Source organism: Canis lupus, chromosome 33, assembly GCF_048164855.1.
Source record: "Canis lupus baileyi chromosome 33, mCanLup2.hap1, whole genome shotgun sequence".
Classification (NCBI taxonomy): domain Eukaryota; kingdom Metazoa; phylum Chordata; class Mammalia; order Carnivora; family Canidae; genus Canis; species Canis lupus.
The window spans coordinates 6,937,364-6,958,497 of NC_132870.1; the positions used below are offsets into that span (position 1 = coordinate 6,937,364).

General features: G+C 36.3%; 1 protein-coding gene across 8 annotated transcripts in view; it reads right to left on the reverse strand.

Annotated features, from left to right (window-relative positions):
• LIN54 (lin-54 DREAM MuvB core complex component) overlaps positions 1-21,134 on the reverse strand; it is an 87,347-nt gene that overhangs the window by 16,195 nt on the left and 50,018 nt on the right. For all 8 annotated transcript variants that reach the window (XM_072810169.1, XM_072810177.1, XM_072810174.1 and 5 more), the window contains 5 exons: positions 8,290-8,506; positions 3,295-3,368; positions 2,942-3,139; positions 1,698-1,789; positions 666-737 (listed from right to left, as the gene is read on the reverse strand). In XM_072810169.1, the coding sequence (XP_072666270.1) occupies positions 666-737; positions 1,698-1,789; positions 2,942-3,139; positions 3,295-3,368; positions 8,290-8,506 (653 nt within the window). The remainder of the gene's footprint in view (positions 1-665; positions 738-1,697; positions 1,790-2,941; positions 3,140-3,294; positions 3,369-8,289; positions 8,507-21,134) is intronic.

Below are 21,134 nucleotides of genomic sequence, written 5' to 3' on the forward strand. Positions count from 1 at the left end.
TATTGACTGTCAACCATGTGATCAGACTCAAAATTAAAGTCACTAGCTCCTAGAATTTTGGTTTAGAAACTTAGTTCCAGGAGTAGCTATTGTCAACACAAAAGAAATGTGATTTTTATATGATCTTAAAGTGAGTTATTTCAAAATCATAAAAAGGAAAAACATGGGTTATATTCTTGTAGTGGAATCGCCTCACTTGAACCACAGTCGTGCCTCTTGGGATTCTAAACCCCTTATTTGACCAATGCTTTTCACTTAACGGTTTCATGCCAAATCTCTTAGCTTAGAATAAGCAAATTAATCATACAACAATTTTAAAAGCTCCTCAGAGTACCACCTGATTTAGGAAACCAAATATAAAGGTCATAGCTAAGATCAAATTTATTATTATTAAAGACAGGAACTAGGTCTGTCTCATGCTGTTGTGTCCCTAAACCCCTCTTCTAGTGACTCATCTATGATAAAGACTATAAAATTACTTCTTTCTGAATGAATGAAAGAGTAGTTTTAAACCGTCATAATTGTGTTCAGACATTCATGTGCATGTTTATCTAAATTACTTAGACTTTATTAAACTGGTCTGTTAAGACTTTTTAGTTAACTGCATTTGCTTTTATAAGCATTTCCAAGTATATGAAATAAGAAAAAGTAGCAAAAAGACTTACAATTTCAAACACAGCGATTTTGTACAATTACAGGGCTTTCTGGGTCGACTAGCAGACTCTGATGGGATTATGCTATACAGATACAAAAAAAAAGATATACATTTTAATTAATTAAAGATAACTTAAAAATTACAAAAGTCTCTGTAAATTTCTTCTAAAATAAAGCTTTAACACATGCATGCATCTCTAATAAAAGTTTGCTATGTTGTTCACTTCACATCAAGTTCAAAAGCAAGTTGTAACATGAAAAGAGGGGTAAGAGAGCCAAGGCAGGGATTTTTTTTTCAATATTTTATTTATTTATTTATGGACAGAGAGCTAGAGAGAGCACAAGCAAGGGAAGCATCAGGCAGAGGGAGAGGGAGAAGCAGACTCTCTGGTGAGCAGGGAGCCCAATGTGGTGCTCAATCCCAAGACCCCAGGGATCATGCCCTGAGTCAAAGGTAGATGCTCAGCCGGCTGAACCACCTAGGTGCCCCTCAAGATAGGGATTTTTTTAAAAAGGAAGTTATCACTGACGAACATTCCACAAAAGATATTTTTTCTTCTAAGAGAACTAAAGCTGAAATCTGCTCAAAACTTTTGGGATTCAGTTACAAAAGGTAGTGAGGAAAAAGGGGTTCTGGGGTTGGAATTGGAGAGAGGAAGACTGGTTCTAAGCATTGCTTCTAAACCAATACTGCAAAGGAAGCTATTCACAGATTTAAAAACAGACTAACAACAACAACAAAAAAAGGCAAGGACCTAACATAACAATTTAAAAACTAGTTAATATCATTTTAAAAAATATATTCAGGATGAGACAGAGAAGAAAGAGACAGAATATGTGGCAAAACTGATGAATCTAAATAAAAGAAATTTGGGGATTGACTGCTCCTGTAACTTTTCCTTAAAATAACGAGTTCTATAGAGGGATGCTCACATGGCTTTGTGGAAAAAAATATCATATAAATGTATTTTGAAATATGTATTATTTAATGCTGCATTTAATCTGATCTAACAATTTAACTTACATATTTTCAAAATACTCACCCGTTGAATGGAAGCCTTGCCTGGGTCTGGATACCAGGTGTTCCAGTAAAGTTAGAGTTGCTTGCTATAGACACATATGAAGACTGCTGTAGCTACATATAAAAAAAGATAATTTTAGACCATATTTACAAAAATGCCCAATACTCTCAGATGTAATAATGGTCAGTAAGAAACACAAATTCATCTACTAAAATAGGAAAAATAGTATGGAGAATTTCATAGACACAGCGTGTCATGAAGTTCTTCTAAAGACCCAAAAACTAATACTAGAGGTGAAAACAATGTGAACATTTTAAAGCACTACATGGTACAAATATAAGAAATTTTTCATAGAGGAGTAAGCATATCAGGATTAGGAAATTCTAGATGAATGCTCCAAAAGTACACACATTAACTTATATTGGCTAGAAAAATGCAATGTATCTACCTGTAAATAAAATAGGTACTATGCTGATCATTCATCCCATTACAATTTATAGAAAATGAGAATTACATGGGCAAAATTTTCTATTTTACATTGATTTGTACACAGGAAAAAAAGAGATGATAAAAATACTGAACACTTATTTTCTAATCAGTAGCCACATTAAACATACTCCAAAGTACATTTCATTAAAGTACTCAGGTTTCTCTTTCTCCCTCTTATAATCTGAGGAGATCGATTCAACAGTTTAGAACATGGTGCTACTTTGCTGGATTCTTATGTGAAAAAGAAAATTTCTATCTGCTTCCTAGAAGCAGCACTCCTAACCCTCACCAGCCAGTTGGATGATACATGGCTTTGACTCTAAAGATGACCAGATGAGTGTGTCTGGATAGGTCACTTAAAATGTGACACCTAGTAATGCATCTTATAGTCCACTTTCCAGGAGCAAGTCAGTGGCATCCTCCTCATATGTGAGGAAGAGTTGGATCACAGTCACAGCGCTCTCCAAATGCACTTGTATTCTGCTGACTTTCATTTCAACATCTCCCCCTTCTCTCTATATAGTCCTGTCCTCTCACCAAACTGATCTCAGTTTTCAAGTGTCTGACTTGCATATGTGACTTCTGCTGATATTTCAAATGCTAGGGATACATAAAAATAAATTCAGAAGTTTCTGTTAGCATCTTAAGATTTTGGAGATAGCCATTCTCATACTGAGTAAGATGTTTTTCAGTAGTTTTCAGAATGTTACAGGGCTATACATCTTAGACTAAATTATCCTTTTTGAAATGCAATGGCTCAATTTTTTTCCTCATACCTGAGTAACATACTGAGCTGGAAGCACTGCATAACCCACATTCCCTGTTCCCGGAGCTGGGGCCAGCACAGTGCCTGGTGGCAGGTTAGTGAGGTTTGGCTGGATCTGTGGCAGTGGTGTAGCAGGCATGATGAGCCGCTGTTGTGGCTGGCTGGTGGTAACTATTTGTGAAGTGGGATTGATGGGTTTGGGAACAACCTTAAAAAAAAAAAAAGTATACCCATGATTACAAAAATACATTTTACAGCTTCTCCATTCAGTATAAATCTCTCTTACGTGAATCTTAACTTTCAATTTTAAAAGTGAATTGTCTGTCTGGGAGATGCTGAAGAAAAAAATTCTGTGTCACTCACCTGTTTGACAGTCTGCGCTGAGACGAGTGGAACTGACATCCGCACTGGAGTGGTATTAACCACCACTGGCTTTGCTTTTTAAAAAAAGGGAGGAAAGGACAATTTATTTACAGGAAATAGTCCTTGAAACATTGAAGATACTTAGTTCTCTCAAGATATCCTCAAAGAGCTTAAAGAATTCCATTTGTTTCCAATTTGGAGCAATCTTTAATCAGGATAGTCACCTGTTAACATTCCTTAACCCATCTACCAGGAAACTTATGGCTACAGTAGCAGCTATAGTTTATCTGCTTTACAACAGAACATTTGTCATTTAAGACAGTCTACTGAAAACACTTCTATCTGTATTCAGATGACTTAACATTCCCTACGAAATCTAGTCAGTTGAAACGTCCTTTAAATAAAAAAAAACCTGCCATTCAGGAGCTTGAGTAACAATACTGTTCTATACTCTAATTGCCATGTTTGTATTAAAACCAGAGAAAATATCATTCTTGTATAATTCATTATTTACAGAGTACCTACTAAAAGGCAGCCTAGCGTGAGGGTAAAGAATATGGTCTCATAGGTCATAACACCCTGGAGACTCAAATCCCAATCCTTCTGCTTTCTAACTCTCTTTGCCTGTATCCTCATCTATAACATGGGGCTAGTACCTCCCTTACAGGGTATAAGGATTAAATATGTTAATCCATGAAAATTTATTAGAACAGCATCAAACAAAGAGTAAGTGCCCAATAAATGTTAGTTGCCATTAATGTATTGTTATTACGACCATTATAACTATGCAAATGGCATCGTGGACTATGTTCCAGAGAAACTAGAGTACAAGACACTTGCTCAAAGAGATTAAACTCAAGTAAAGCATATTAGACAAATACCAAATAAAATAAATACGGTTAAAACAGAGAAAGCGCTTTAGAGTCCAAGGGAGATAGAACGTATGTGTGATTGGCAGAGGATGGGAATACGAAAGGATGCATGAAGGGCACTGTGTATGAGATGGGTTGTGATCAATGGTCAGGTTGAGGAGAGGGCACACAGACTGGAGCAGGACATTCCAGGCAGAAGCAGGAAAAGTGGAGGCCCGATGCCGGAAAATAGCAAAGCACTTCACAAAATGGTGGTGAACAGATCAGATTAGTTGGAACCTAGGGTTAAATTAGGCAAGCACAAGTCTTGAATGTCAGGGTAGAAATGTATATATTTAATCTCTATTCGGGGTGGTGGTGGGGTATATCCACTTTATTTTAAAAATTTTTATTTAAATGCAATTAAATAACATTTAATGTATCATTGGCTTCAGAGGTAGAGGCCAGTGATTCATCAGTCTTCTAATCAGTATTTTTAAATTCAGTGGGCAGTGAGAAGTTTCTGAGGATTTCGAAGTACAGAAATATTACTGGACTGGCACAAAGAGAAACTATTTGGCAGCAGTGTGTAAGACAGGATGGAGTTTCATGAAACAAGGAAAATTAGAAGAGTATCTGAAGTGAGGATCTACCTGAGGTGACAGACAGGAGAGCGCAGTTGCAAGAGACAGGGTGGAGGTGAAAGGAATGTGAACTGCCAAGTGGATGGCAAGAAACTGCATGTGTTAAGGGGAGAATACATAAGTGAGCGTTAAGCTTCAAGTGACCAGGAAAACGACCGCTACCAGAACTAAAACCTCGAGAATGAGCTGATTTGAAGGGAAGATGAACCCGCCATAGAGAAAAGCTATGGTGAAATTCAGGAGAGACTGGCACTAGGCCTGTAAGTTTGGAGCACAGGTAGTACAATTTTTAATACCGTCTACTGCCATTTACAAAATCTAACAAAGGGATTTAAAAAAGACAGGAAGGATATCCCTTCCGGTTTTATTTATGCAAAAAGACCTAGAGCCTGGTCTGAAAGAGAGAGGTTGAGATAATGGGATCTATACTGGTCCCTGAACAATAAAAGAAAAAGAACAGACTTCCTTAAATAAAAATGCTTGGGAGACTTGATGGCTAAAGACACAAAGTTGAGCATCCTGGAAGAACATGTGACAGCATTCTGAACTAAAAGGGAGCGGGGGGGCCCCCCCCCTGCAGCAAGGGGACAGAAGGGGAAGGGGGAAATGGGATACCTCCAGAAGGTGCTCTAGTGCTGATGACCGCACCTCGCTCAATACACTAAAAATCACTGAACTGTATGCTTAACAAGGGTAAATTTTTATAGTAGACACGAATTGCATCTCAATAAGATGGTTATACAAAAAGAGTATAGGACCATGAATTACAGGAGCAGTGACATCTGATACCTGATTTAAAATTATTTGCTGTTCTGATTCTCTTCATTTGCTGTAGCTTTAGTCCTAATAACCACTGTAGACTGGTCTCAGCAATACTAAAAAGAATTAAAAGGTGAACTGAAAGGAATGAAAAGCCTTAATTCCTGCTTGGAACACAGAAGAGTAGACCCCCTACAGCACTTGCTCCTTGGAGAGGAGATGTTGCTCATCACTCCAGGAGCACACTGAGCAGCAGTTCTGAAGTGGCCCTAACAACCAGAAAGTAAGAACTTCCTGGTGGTCTCTGCAACAATGGGAAGGAGTGTGTGGCCTGCCCTCAGTCACATCAAGGGACAGAAGAACAGATGATTTCTATTTGGATAATAAAGAAAGGGTAACTGTCTCCATGTTGTGGGCAAGCTAGAGAATTTGGGAACTCTAGGTTTACATTAGCTTGACATCTGTGTGCTGAGTTTTCACTATAACCTAGGAAATAAAATATAAAATGAAGTGGTCAGAAAAGAGAACACTACAAATTACCTATGGAAAGGGGGACATATTGGTATTACTCAACTATATCAACAGTCTGTATTTCTCCTTCTTAACTTTTGAGCATAGTCCCACATTACTATTACTGCCATTTTCACAGAAACTGGAACAATCTTTTCTTTTTTGGTCTTTAACAGAAATTCTGAATAAACCTTTGAGAACAGCCTCCTTCCAAATTTTAGAAAACCACACATGCAAGTGTTTAAGGCTTTTTAATTTCTTAAATTGACTTCCTCACCAAGATGGCAGGAGATTACATTCTAAAGAGATTAACCATGAATTCTTCTGGATTTTTACTGTGCTGCTATTTAGCCAGCAGTTAACATGGTGGAGCCTGTGGATACTGGCTTTGAACAGTTTGGTGGGAAATGTACAAGATGAGCTCAACTCCCTTTGGCATAAGGAAATCCCTTATTGGAAATTAAGCCCTTAGAAAGACATATTAACACATTTGATGAACTAGAGCAATAATTTTCGTGTTGTCTCTAATAAAAATTACAAATTTATTATTCCTGTGAAATAATGTATATTATGTATTCCTAGGTCTCTTATGGGATAGGAGAGCAAAAAGAGAAAAATATGGGCATAAGGGCAATCACATGGGTGGTTGTGCATGTGAGTGGGGAGAGGGTACATATAGGGAGAACCAAAGAAGCTGAGAGACAGAGATGACAGGGAGGGAAAGTTGAAGGTAGAAAGCAAAAGAAAAAAAAGTAGCAGGGAAAAAGAGGGAGGTGTGTGTGTGTGTGTGTGTGTGTGTGTGTGTGTGTGTGAGGAAGTTCTAGGAGGCAAAGAGAACAGAGCTATAGAGAGAGACAAAAAGATATAAACTTGGAAAAGAAGGTACCTATAAATACACTAGAATTATGAAATGTTCAACCTATTCCTCCACTCTTCCTGGATCTTCAGGGTCTTTTCTACTTGTACCAAAGGCTTCTTATTGACAATTAGTGTTAACATTACACTGGAAATGGATCTCACCATAGGGTACACACAAGACCATATACACATTAAATCCAACCAACTGTATCTAATGACTCCTATCATTCTGACTATCTAAGTAAACCACACTTGCAGCACCTCTTTTAGTACCCTGCTAAGTTTAAGTATTGAGAGAATATCACACCTGGTTCCTTTAGCAATAAGCAACTTTCATCTTCCTTTCATTAAGGACATCAAAATAAAAGATTTTCTTCCAAAATCAGTTTAAAGAGGATTACAAAATATAAATACTTGATGGGTCCAATTTTAATAGAATATATACTAAAATATTGTGTCCTCCACGTATCCTTTAGTTTATCCCATCAGTAATTTAAAAAATAGTTTTCTCTTCCAGTTTCCCTCAGGTGAACTAGCTATCAGCAATATATAGCTCCAACCCTCTTATCCCTTAATAAAAATGAAAGAGCAAACAAGTGGTCTTTAATTCTTTTATTTACATCCAGTAAATAATAAATCATTTACTTGCCATCAACTGCTTTTTGACATCAATGGTATATGAAGTAGTCTTCTAAGACAAAAAATTAGGCCCTAAAATATAAACTGCCCTGATCCTTTCACAGCGTTCAATTTCTAACAAGTAGATAAACATGAAGAGTGGTTGTGTGTGTGTCTGTGTATATGTATCAGGTGACAGGATGGTTTAAACAGAAATAGAAAATGGAAGGTCTACAAACAGGAATATTCTCCAGGAAAAGCAGAACTATGCAAAATAAGAGAACATTTTAATTGCTTTTTATTAGCAATTACAGATTCAAAATAAATAAAGGATGAAAGTGGTATCAAGTTCTTATTATTTATACCTTGCCTACTAGTCATTTCAATTGATTTCAATTGATTCAGTTGGTAGTCCCCTACCAAGCAGCTTCACAGTTTAGAAAATTAGGTAATTTGGCTTCATCTAAATTTGTCCCACTAGCAGAAATGGTAGGCTTATAAACCAGCAATATAATGGCTACCCACAAATTGATGAATAATTCCAATGGTCTGGTAGTACAGGACACTGTGCACTTCTAGCAGAGTGAAATACTCTATATACAACTATGATTCTATTTCACTGTTTTCTACAACAGTTGCTGATTCATACTCTCAACTGAAATGCCATACATAGTAGGATTTCAGCAAGAAAAGGATCAATGTTCTTTAATAATGTTCAAAGAATTAATTACTGCTTTTAAGAAACGGTTACTAACCTTGCTGGAGAGGTTGAGTGTTTGTACTGGGATTCTGACTAACTGGCTGGGTTGAGCTACTGGCTGTTGTGGCAGTGACAAGTCGGACATAATGAAACTTGCTTCCAGGCACTTGAATCTGCTGGACATTGGGAGCAGTTGCCAGAGGAATAATTGTCTTAAACTGTGACGTGCTCACGCCTCCAACAGTGATGGTCTGCACAGCTGATTTCACTGCCTATTAAACAATACAACATGGCTATCATTAATCTGGGATTTAACTTTCCTACCCTTTTAACTTATAACAATTGCTCAAGTAAAAATGTATGTTCCTGTATTTCATCAAAAGCTGTTGCAAGGAACAACCTGTTCAAAGAGAAATGAAAAGAATAGTAATGAATACAGAGGTGAAACCAAAATTAATTTCTACCTTCCATCTCTAGTAGTTACTTCCTTGAGAATCCAGGTCAGATGACTTGCTATGAAGAAATTATTACTTAAATTATAAGAACTTACTCAATTTTGTTAATATTTATGAGAAAAGAATTATTTTAAAACTCCCAGAATTAAGCCTCATATTCAACATAGAGAAGATGCAGACACTTGTCCTTATTGCTACGCACCAAATTAACTAGGACAAATTTCATTTCTACACGTTCTAAAAAAGAAAAAAACCCAAAGAAAAGCCATCTTATACCCTCATTAAGTCTAGTCAATTCAATTGTTTCCACAGATACAAATGTACCCAATAACATATGGGTAAAGGGCCAAACTTGGTCCAAAATTATCCCAGTTTTGGTTGTCTAGGGAAACTGATTTTGAGAGATTCAAACTTGAGTCGATATAATCATTTTAATGATTTTTAATCTCTTCCCTTGTTCTGATAAACAGCAATGGGACTTCCCAAAAAGCTAAATGAAACATCAGGGGCAGAACAGAAGTCTTCTAAGATGTCTTCAGTTGACATTTAACCAATATACAACAGACTCTTCTACAAAGCAAAGATCCAGACCAGATTCTCAATCAGTTCTACAGTATTATTTTATGAAGAATTATATCCCCACCTATCTTCCAAAGAGCCCTCATGCTAAAAGACAATTGACATGATGGAGGAAATCCATATTACGTATATAATTTATGAAAGAATAGTTAAGAATTTGAACATTTTCATAAAAGCTCAGGAAAAAAAAGAGAAGAATGTCTTTTAGTGTGGAAATTCTACAGGCAATAGTCAAAGGAGATTACTGCAGCATAAAACGATTCATGTGTTATCACCGGGCAGAGGCACCACAAAGCAGATTTATAACAAAGGGAAGAGACAACAGCCAAACAGTCAGTGGATTAAATGAATATAGAAGAAAAGGATAAAATGTGTACATATGTTAGCTACTGAAAAATAAAGCAAGCATGAGACAAATATATACAGTGATGTAAGAGACCTAGCCCTTCCTATATCAGCTCAAAATGGAAAAAAATACTATCTTAAAACAAGGTGCCTCAAGCACAGTAAATTTATTGGGTCCTTAATATGTATGAAGAACAGTGCTTTTAAAACTCTAAATAAGATTATCTGATTTAAATCTAGCAGCCACATTATGAGTTAGGTAGAGCATGGCACTAGTACAGGAGCTGGTTTAAGTTTGCAGAGCCTATCTTTTTTTCCGACTCTTTCAATTTTTCTGCATCCTAAGCTTCAAGCTACAGCTCTTACAAGATATATATAATTGGGTCTTTAAAACAAAAATCAGACTTGACTGTATTTTTAAATCAGTATATGTCTGCTTACATCTAACATAGTTACTTAAAGATCTGGATTTAAATCCACCATTGTACTGTTTCCTATTTGAACCACTTACCCTGTTCTGTTCCTTTTTTCTTATTCTTTCTTTTGGGTTAAATATTTATTTCACTATCCCTCCCCATATTAGCTTTTTATTTATACATTATGTTACTAATCTTTTACTGGTCACTCTAGAGATTACAATGTACAATATAGGAATTAAATTAGTACTTTACATATCACCCAGGAAATGAAAGAACCATAAAACACTAACACCTTTTACTATTGCCCCATCTTTGTGCTACTGTTAAGTATTCTAATTCTATACATAATGCTAATGTCCTCAAAACATTCATTTACATATTATTGAAAATTTGCCCTTTCTGTCCTTCCTGTATCTTCCTGCTTCAAAGCATGATTTTTAGGATCATTTTCCTTCTGCCTAAAGAACTCAGTTGAGGATTTCCTTACGTGTGGAACTGCTAATGAAGAATTCTCTTCATTTTGTTTCCCCAAAAATGTCTAGTCTTTTAAGTTTCCAGTTTGAAAACAGTCATCTGATTCTTTTTTTTTTCAACTGAGGCATACTTGATACACAATGTTACACTAACTTCCAGTTCATCGGATTCCTTCTTCAAAGTTTCGAACTCTGCTGAAATTCTTCATCTTGTTAAATAAATTTCTGAATATATTAATCTTAGTTATTTTAAGTCTAAGTCTGATAACTCCATTACCTATATTTCTTTGTTTTGAATAATTAGGTCTGGTTGCCTGGTGTGCCTGATGATTTCTGACTCAACACCAGACATTGTTTATAAAAACTTAAGCATAATTTGAGGCTCTGAATGATGTCATATTTCTCCAGAGGTAATTCACTTTGGCTTCTGGCAGACAGTTAAAAGTAGAGACAGATTATCCTAAACCAATCAAACTGGAGCTGGCTTGAAGCAGAGCCTCAGTATTCCAGAAGCCTTGTCTACTTCTGCTTTACTCTCACCCCATATAGTGACACCAATTAAGAACTGGCTTCCTCCTCCTTGTTGGGCCTGAATCTAATTTTTTTTTTTTCATGAGATCTGTAAGACAGCTCCACTCAGCAACTTAAGACTTTTTTTTTTTTAATTTTTATTTATTTATGATAGTCACAGAGAGAGAGAGAGAGAGAGAGGCAGAGACATAGGCAGAGGGAGAAGCAGGCTCCATGCACCGGGAGCCCGACGTGGGATTCGATCCCGGGTCTCCAGGATCGCACCCTGGGCCAAAGGCAGGCGCCAAACCGCTGCGCCACCCAGGGATCCCAACTTAGCCTTTCTATAGCCACTTTCTGCTCCTCACCTCAGTCTCTCAGCCACAATTACAAATCAAGAAATGCCCTAAGGAGAAGATGCAACAGTGAACATGGGGCTGACTTCTCTAGGCTTCTCTTCACTTCATGAATATGGCTTCTGGTGTCTGGTCTGCAACAAGCTCATTCTGTATAGCCAAAAACAGAAAATAGCAATAGCCAGGGTTTTAACCTAAGCTACAACATTCCTAGTTGCGTGACTGTGCAAGCAACTAAACTCTGTGCCTAAGTTTTCTCATCTGAAAATGTGAAAAGAATACCTTTCTTACAGGATTGTTACAAGAATTAAATGAGTTAGATTATATGAAGTACAAATAATAATGTCATATATTACAATGCTCAATGTCTGTTGCTGTTTGTATCATCATTATGCCCATTACAGATGGGAGAAACTAGTTTCTTAGTTAAGGTCACAAAGCTAAAAAGTAGCAGAGCCAGGATTTGAACCAGTCCCAACTCTAAACTCCATTCTTTTAACTAGGACATCATAACCCCTTCAGCTGTCCATGCTTAATGAATAGTTATTAAATGACTAAATAAAAGTAAATAGTATCCAGTCCTCAAGAACTCTGTTAACTAAAGTTGCGCATTTGTCCCTAAGAAACACTGAAAGTATTTTTTTCATCAGTATGCTGAATATAAGTATAAACATATTTTTAAATGTTTTTAAAACAATTTTAGACTCAAAGTTACAAAACAGAGTTCCTATGCACACTTTCCCCAATAGAGTAAAATCTTACATAACCACAGAACACTATCAAAACAGGAAATTGGCACAATACTATTAACTAAACTACAAAACAGAACTTATTCAGATCTCCCCAGTTTTTATACAAGTTTTCATACAATTATCAAGATACAAAATTGTTCCATCACCACAAAGAAGCTCTCTAGCACCACCCTTTATAGTTATACCCTCCCTACCAACCCTAACTCTTGACAACCACTGACTAACCTGCATTTTCCCAACACCTGAAATACTATACAGTTACTATTTTTGCAAAAGACAGAGGCATTGGAATATACTTAATTTACTTGAGAATTCACAAGTTGGTTCCCTTCCTTGAAGTACAGTGGTCTGATAAACCACCTGTGAATGCCTCTTTGAATATACCACATTACCAGAAAAAGTTAATATTCATTCAATAAAAATCTTCAGGTATCTCTTGGGAAGCCTGGGTAGTTCAGTCAGGTAAACATCTGACTTTTGATTTCAGCTCACATCATGATCTCAGCGTTGTGAGATCCCATGGGGCTCCATGCTGGCTGTGGAGCCTGCTTGGGATTCTCTCTCTCCCTCTCCCTCAAGCAACCCCTCCTCACCCTGCCCTGCCCTGTGCATGAATGCTCTCTCAAAAATAAAAAATAATAATAAAATATTTTTTTAATTAAAAAAATTCAGGTATCTCTATTTTCTGATTAACATCCTTAACACCTGGGTTAGGATCCCTGGGTGGCACAGCGGTTTAGCGCCTGCCTTTGGCCCAGGGCGCGATCCTGGAGACCCGGGATCGAATCCCACGTCGGGCTGCCGGTGCATGGAGCCTGCTTCTCCCTCTGCCTATGTCTCTGCCTCTCTCTCTCTCTCTCTCTCTCTGTGTGTGTGACTATCATAAATAAATAAAAATTAAAAAAAAAAAAGAAAAAACATCCTTAACACCTGGGTTAAAGCAACTTTTTTTCTTTTTAAGATTTTATTTATTTATTCATGAGACACACAGAGAGAGGCAGAGACACAGGCAGTGGGAGAAGCAGGCTCCCTATAGGGAGCCTGATGAGGGACTTGATCCTAGGACCCCAGGATTACTACCTAAGCTGAAGGCAGACACTGAACCACTGAGCTACCCAGGCATCACCAAAAGCAACTATCTTAATTTAAATTCAAAATAGCAACATTTATCATGTTAAGGGTTTCCTTCAAATTCATGGACTTGAAAGATTGTATTTGTACTATTTCCTAAGCTACTTCTATTTACAGATTAACATCATGTGTTACAATTAGCAAATGACAAAAGTCCTTGCTTAACTAAAGTTTACCTAAAAGGAAAGAAAGAAAATACTTTTCTAATTCTGCAAATGAATATTCTTATTCTATTCTGTGAAGGGGAGAGTGGGAGGTAGGGGGGAGGGAGTGGAGGAGAGAGGGAGAGAAAAGGCTCAACCAATATCCAAAAACAATGAGTTTATAGGGTTCCATATTTGGTTCTGTTTGTAAATACTGCTTAGAAATCATTGTTTGGACATATGGGCTCTGGTTCCAGTTAGTCTCAATTGTGTGTATTTTGGCAAGTAATCTAATGCTTTTTTATATCTGTTTCTCCACTATATAAGGGAGAACATTACCACTAACTGAAATCTGTATGGTGCTTTGAGACACCTGCACAAATTGTGCTGTTTCAAAAAGATATTAAGATGGCCTTTGTTTAATCTACTGCAAAATCAGAACAATATTTTCCTTAAAGCTAATTGGGTAGTGTTTACCAAAGTGTGTTTGTTTCATTAAATATTAGCTCTTCAGGATTAAATATTACATGAAACAGCCTACTTTGTCATATTAATTTATGAAACCCTAAGGTAAAGTTAAACAAAAGCCTTCTAAGAGCCCTTACTACACTAATGACCACTATAAATTTCCTAGATGGGTATGGTATATAGTGTTTCTCAAACTTACTTAACAGTAACATATGGGGAGGAAATTTTTCTTTATTACAAAAAATATATTGGTGCCAAGAGAAAGGCAGACAATATTATATGAAGACAACCTATAGGAAACAGTTTTTCACAAGAAATTGTAATAAAGAATGGTAGAGCAGACATAATCAATCCTAAGCAACCTGTACCATAAATATTCGTGAAATCTCTTAAAGTAGCAATTCATATGTATTTCTACATAGAACATTACTTAAAACTCATTTTGAATCTAGGTAAATGGGGGGCACCTGGGTGGCTCATCAGTTGAGCCTGCCTTCAGCTCTGGTTGTAATCCTGAAGTCCTGGGATCAAGTCCCTCATCAGACTCCCCGCGGGGAGCCTGCTTCTCCCTCTGCCTATGTCTCTGCATCTCTCTGTGTCTCTCATGAATAAAGAAATAAAATCTTAAAAAGAAAAAAAAAAAAAAAGAATCTAGGTAAATGGCAGCTAATTTTGGCATAATTTTCTAAGAGGGTACAGCTTATGTTTTTCTTTATTGAAATGTAATTGACATTTAACATTTCATTAAGTTTTAGGTATACAGAATAATGATTTCATATATGTTACATATTGCAAACTGATTCCCATAATAAGTTAAGTCCATCACAGGACATAATGAGATATTTCTTGTGATGAGAACTTTTGAAATCTACTCTCAGCAACTTTCAAATATACACTACATTATTATTGCTAACTAAAGTCATCATGCTTACATTACATTCCCAGAACTTATTTATAACTGGAACTTTGTACATTTGATCACCTTCACCCATTTCACCCACCACCACCACCACCACCCCCCCACAGCAAACACTAATCTGTTCTCTGTATCTATGAGTTCATTTTTCAAGATTCTACATATAAGTGAGATCACACAGTATCTGTCTCTCTGTGTCTGACTTACTTCATTTAGCATAATGCCCTCAAAGTCCTTCTATGTTGTGGCAAATGGCAGGATTTTATTCTTTTTTTTTTAATGGCCAAATTAAACTAAATTAAACGGCCAAATACTATTCCACTAGATAGATAGATAGATAGATAGATAGATAGATAGATAGATAGATAGATAGATAGATGATAGATAGAGCTCTGTGTGTGTGTGGTGTGTGTGTGGTGTGTGTGTCTGTGTATCTCGCACATCTTCTTAATCCATTCATCTGTCAATGGACACTTAGGTTGTCTTCATGTCTTGGTTATTGTAAATAATGCTGCAAAAAAACATTAGAGTGCAGACATCTTTTCAAGATGGTAATCTTACTTCCTTCAGAAAAATACCCAGAAATGGAATTGTTGGATTATATGATGGAGTTCTATTTTTAATTTTGGGGGAAACTTCATACTGTTTTCCATAGTGGCTACACCAATTTACATTATCACCAACAGTGCACCAGCATTCCCTTGATATCCTCGCCAAACTTGTTTCTTTTCTTTGCTAACAGCCATTCTGACACACATGAGAGGACATCTCACTGTGGTTTTAATTTGCATTTCCCAAGTGATTAGTGATGCTGAGCACCTTTTCACATGCCTGTTGGCCATTTGTATGTTTTCTTTGGAAAGACATCTAATCCAGTTCCTCTGCTCATTTTTTAAATTGGATTGTTTGGTTTTTCTCAGTGGATTTGTATGAGTTATTTATAGATTTTCAATATTACCCTCCCCCCCTTTTTTAGAGATTTTATTTATTTATTCATGAGACACAGAGAGAAAGAGAGAGGCACAGACACAGGCAGAGGGAGAAGCAGGCTCCATGCAGGGAGCCCAATGTGGGACTCGATCCTGGGTCTCCAGGACCACACCCTGGGCTGGAGGTGGCACTAAACCAGAGCCACCCAGGATGCCCTCAATATTACCCTTTATCACATATGTTATTTGCAAATACTTTCTCCCATTCCATAGGTCACTTTTCCATTTTGTTGATGGTTTTCTTTGCTGTCCTTTTTAGTCTGATGTAATCCCACTTATTTTTTGCTTTAGTTGTGTTTCTTTTGGTGTCGAATTCAAAAATTCATTGCTAAGACTGATGTCAAAGACCCCTATTTTCTTCTAGGTTATATCATTTCAAGCCTTATGTTCAAGGTTTTAATCTATTTTATTTTTGTGTATGATGTTAAGATAATAGTACAATTTCATTCTTTTACATTAGGCTATTCAGTTTCCTAATACCATTTATTAAGGAAACTATCCTTCCCCCATTCTATATTTTGGCTTCTTTGTTATAAATTAATTGACCATGTATATGACTATGTAAATTATTTCTGGGCTCTCTATGCTACTATCTGTATTTATGGCAATACTATACTGTTTTGCTTACTATGGGTTTGTAATATAGTTTGAAATAAAAAATTTGTAGGGTTCCATAGTAATGGTTTTTAAAAAAATATTTACTAATTTTAGAAAGAGAGAGCGCACACAAACGTGGGTCAGTGGAGGGGCAGAGGGAGAGAATCTTCAAGCAGACTCCTTGCTGAGCATGGAACCTGATGCACGGCTCAATCCCACGACCCATGAGATTGTGACCTGAGATGAAACCAAGAGTCAGACCTTCAAGTAACTGAGCCACCCAGACACCCCCATATTAATATGGTCTTTAAAAATTTGTGACTAAAATAAAATAAAATAAAATAAAATAAAATAAAATAAAATAAAAATAAAAATTTGTGACAGAATGTTTATAGAGCTTATCATCATGGAAAAATTATGGTTACATTATCCGAATTACCAAACTTCAGGTTATTAAAATAAATAAACCTACCAAGAAGCAAATTTGCAAGCTTTAAAATGTTTCCAAGCTAAGAGACAAATGAAAAAATATGAAGAGATAAATATTATATGTATTATATCACTAATGACAGAGTCAAAACTTGAGATGAATACCAGAACTTTCAGCACTGTTTTATTGACTGGTGAAATATTATGAAATAACTATAAGGCATTCTTTTGCTACTTTTTTATAGATATTAACCCAACTTATGTTTTATTTATAGTCATGAATTACAGTGACAAAGATGAGTAATTTAAATATTAGTATCCATGGAAGCATTCAAAGAAAAGGTCAAAGAAAAGGTCAGAAACCAATCCTACTAAAGATTACAACATTATCAAGATAGAATAAATAAAATAGTATGGGACTGGCCTAGGAGCAGAGTACTTAAGATCAAAAGAATAGATAAAAGAACCATATAACAACAACAAAAAAATGGACAAAGGAAAAAGAGACAAAAACCACTCTGAAATACAGAGAACAAATTGGTGGTTGCCAGAGGGAGGTGGGTGTGGGGATGGTTGAAATAAAGAGGATTAAGAGTACACTTAACCATGATGAGAACTGAATAATGTATAGAATTGTTCTATCATTATACTGTACACCTAAACTAATATCACAGTGTATATTAATCATACTTCAATATCAAAAAGGAGGGAAAAGGAAATAAAATTACAGAACAATAAAAATTAACTACAGCTATAGATTGTGACACAAATGAATCTTAGACAATATGTTGTAAAGCAAGTTTCAAATGATCAAATTTGGTATTACAACAAAAATAATTTTGAAATAAACTACTTGGAGAATTAAAAAGAATCTATATACAGAACAGTTCATGTTGGAAGTTGGCATTTCTAATCAATGGAGAATGATGAGCTATTCAATATATGATATGAACTAGCTATTTGGTCTAAAGAAAAAAGGTGGATCCCTATAACTCATTCTGTGTAATAAATTTCAAATAGGTCAAAGATTTAACATAAAAAAACCACAAAACTCCCAAAAAACAAAAACCAATATTGGCATAAAGCCAGATACACAGATCAGTGAAACAGAATATATGGAGTCCACAAAGAAACCTGCATAATATATATGGTCAAATGATTTTTAACCAGAGTGCCAAGACCATACAATGTGGAAAAGACAAATGGTGCCAGAAAAACTATATCCACACAAAAAAGAATGAAATTGGATCTTTTCCCAACATCAAATACAAAAATTAACTCAAAAGGGATCTATGATCTAAATGTAAGATCTAATACTAAAAACTCTTAGAAGAAAACGTAGGGCATCAGAGTGCACAGTAGAGGAGTGCAGAAGACACAAAGACATAAATAATTAAAAAAGAAAGTCTATGTGAGATCTTTTAATCAATGAGATTAGCAAAGGCTAAAAGTGACTGATTAAACAGGAGAGCACAGAAACAGACTCACATAAATATGATCAACTAATCTCTGACAAAGTAGCAAAAATAATTCAACAGAGATAGTTTTTTCAACAAATGGTGCTAGAACAATAGGACATCCACATGCAAAAAAGTGTTTCTTGACACAGAAATCTTTCATATGGACTCAGGTCTAAAATTCTAAAATTATGAAACAAACAATAAAACTCCTGGAAGATAACACAGGAGGAAATTTAGTTTACCTTGGGTTTGGTTTTATTTTTTATTTTATTTTATTTATTTTATTTTTTTATGATAGACAGAGAGAGAGAGAGAGAGAGAGAGAGGCAGAGACACAGGCAGAGGGAGAAGCAGGCTCCATGCACCGGGAGCCCGAGGTGGGATTCGATCCAGGGTCTCCCGGATCGCGCCCTGGGCCAAAGGCAGGCGCTAAACCGCTGCGCCACCCAGGGATCCCGGGTTTGGTTTTAGATTCAATACCAAAACCATGATCCACGAAAAGAAAAAATTGGTAAGTCAAACTTCATTAATATTACAAATTTCTGCCCTACAAAAGATACTGCTGAGAATATAAAAGATAAGTCACACAGGGGGAGAAAGTATTTACAAAACATATGGTGAAGTCTAAAGATACAGGAGCCATCTGGGTTCCATTCCAGCAATTCCTGAAACTAAACAGCACCAAAGGAATGCAACAAGCCTATGAAAAACTATAGGATATAAACAACCCAATTTTTTTTTAAAGGGCAAGAGAAGAAAAGGGAAGATGAAAAAACTAAAAGAAATATTGATCTTTTCACAAACTTAATCTGAATCTCAAATTCACATAGTGTAAAAATAAATATGATGATTAGGGAAATACAAATTAACTAGGTATTTAATGGCATTAAAGGAATGTAAGTAAAAAAAAAATCCTTTTATACACATAAAGAAGTATCTGCACATGAAATGGCATGATTTTTTTTTTTTTGAAATGGCATGATTTACTTAAAAAAAAACAAACAAGGTGGTAGGAGGTTATAGATGGAAAGAAGGTAAAGCTGATAATTTTAAAGTTGGGTAAAGGGTACATGTACATGTGGGTTAATTACACTATTCTAACTAACATTTTTAGACGTTTAATATTTAATTTTAGGGGTGCCTGGGTAGCACAGCAGTTAAGCATCTGACTTCCTGGTTTTGGTTCAGGTCATGATCTCAGGATCCTGAGAGATCAAGCCGGGTGCTGGGATCCACACTCACTGTGGAGTCTGCCTAAGATTATCTTTCCCTCTCCTTCTGCCCCTTCCCCTGCCTCGCTCTCACTCTCTAAATAAATAAATAAATCTTTAAAAAATTTTAAGTTGCGGGCAGCCCCGGTGGTGTAGTGGTTTAGTGCCGCCTGCAGCCCAGGGCGTGATCCTGGAGACCCTGGATCAAGTCCCACGTCGGGCTCTCTGCATGGAGCCTGCTTCTACCTCTGCCTGTGTCTCTGCCTCTCATTCTCTCTCTGTGTCTCTATGAATAAATAAATAAAAAATCTTTAAAAAAAATCAAATGTTTCTTAAAAAAAAAAAAATTTTAAGTTGCTATAGTAAGTTTTTAATAATAAGGCCACAGGACCCCACAGGTGTTCAATCAACATAATTATAAAAGCATAAAACAAAACCAGTATAACAGAAAAGAAAATAAATTCTCATTCATTGGGACACCTACGTGGCTCAGGGGTTGAGCATCGTCTGTCTTCACCTCAAGGTGTGATCCTGGGGTCCCCAGATTGAGTCCTGCATCGGGGTCCCCGCAGGGACCATGCTTCTCCCTCTGCCTCTCTGTATCTCTCATGAATAAATAAAATTGTTTAAAAAAAATTCTCATTTATTCCTCCTGCTCCTATAACCTGGTTAATGGGTACTGGTAGGAGGAGCTAAAAACAAAATTAAGCTTCAGGCAACAGAATCAGTGAAGCCTATAATCTGTAATCATCTCAACTCCAACTATTATTAATCTTACAACAATCTATGTCAAAGTTTATCAGGAAAACAGACACCCTTCACTTCAAATTGTACTTATTACAACCACGATCACCTCCAACTCAAACATGTAAGAGCTTCATAGCGAAAGCAAAGGCTATCCTGAATCTCTGTCCCCAAATTGTTCTAACTCAACTTTTTGATATTGTCATTGTTCATATCACTTCCTGCCTGGATATCTACAAAACAAACTCAATCATCTTTATGACTAGCCTCTACCTGCCACTAGAGACTGCTAAATTTTTTGCAAACTTCACTTTAATATTTTGATTATAGCTCTTGTTGCCTCAAAAACGTTCCATGAGTCTCCATTTAATCACAAAATTGTCTAAATTTGCCTTGTTTTGAAAATTATCCATAATCCAACCTATCTTTATACGCTCTCCATTCGCTCCAACACATTACTAATTCTGATCAGAGTAGTTGTCTTACTGTTCCACATATACATTATTCCAGCTCTAGTTCTCTACTCTTGTGGCTGACATCCACTCTAATTCACACCCATACAAAACCTTAGCTCAGGGATGCCTTCTTAAATCATCCTGTGTTGAATCTCTTGCATAGGATCTTGTGCCACCATGAGTCTTTTCATGGTTTTGCAACTTTATATATTTGTATAATTATTTGATTCATTTCTATCACACTGCCTCCCATAACTTCCATAGACTTTAGGCCCACACTTCTATTTTTGCTTTCCCTTGTTTCACAACAGAGCCCCTAACATATAGTAGGCATTGATTAAATATCTGTGTAAATGGTGAATGAAGGAATACCAGGAGTTAACTCTCTTTAGTTTCAAACCATCTTGTCTGTACCATACAACCAAGCACCTATTTCATTATTCAAAATTGTTTAATATGCATTCCATT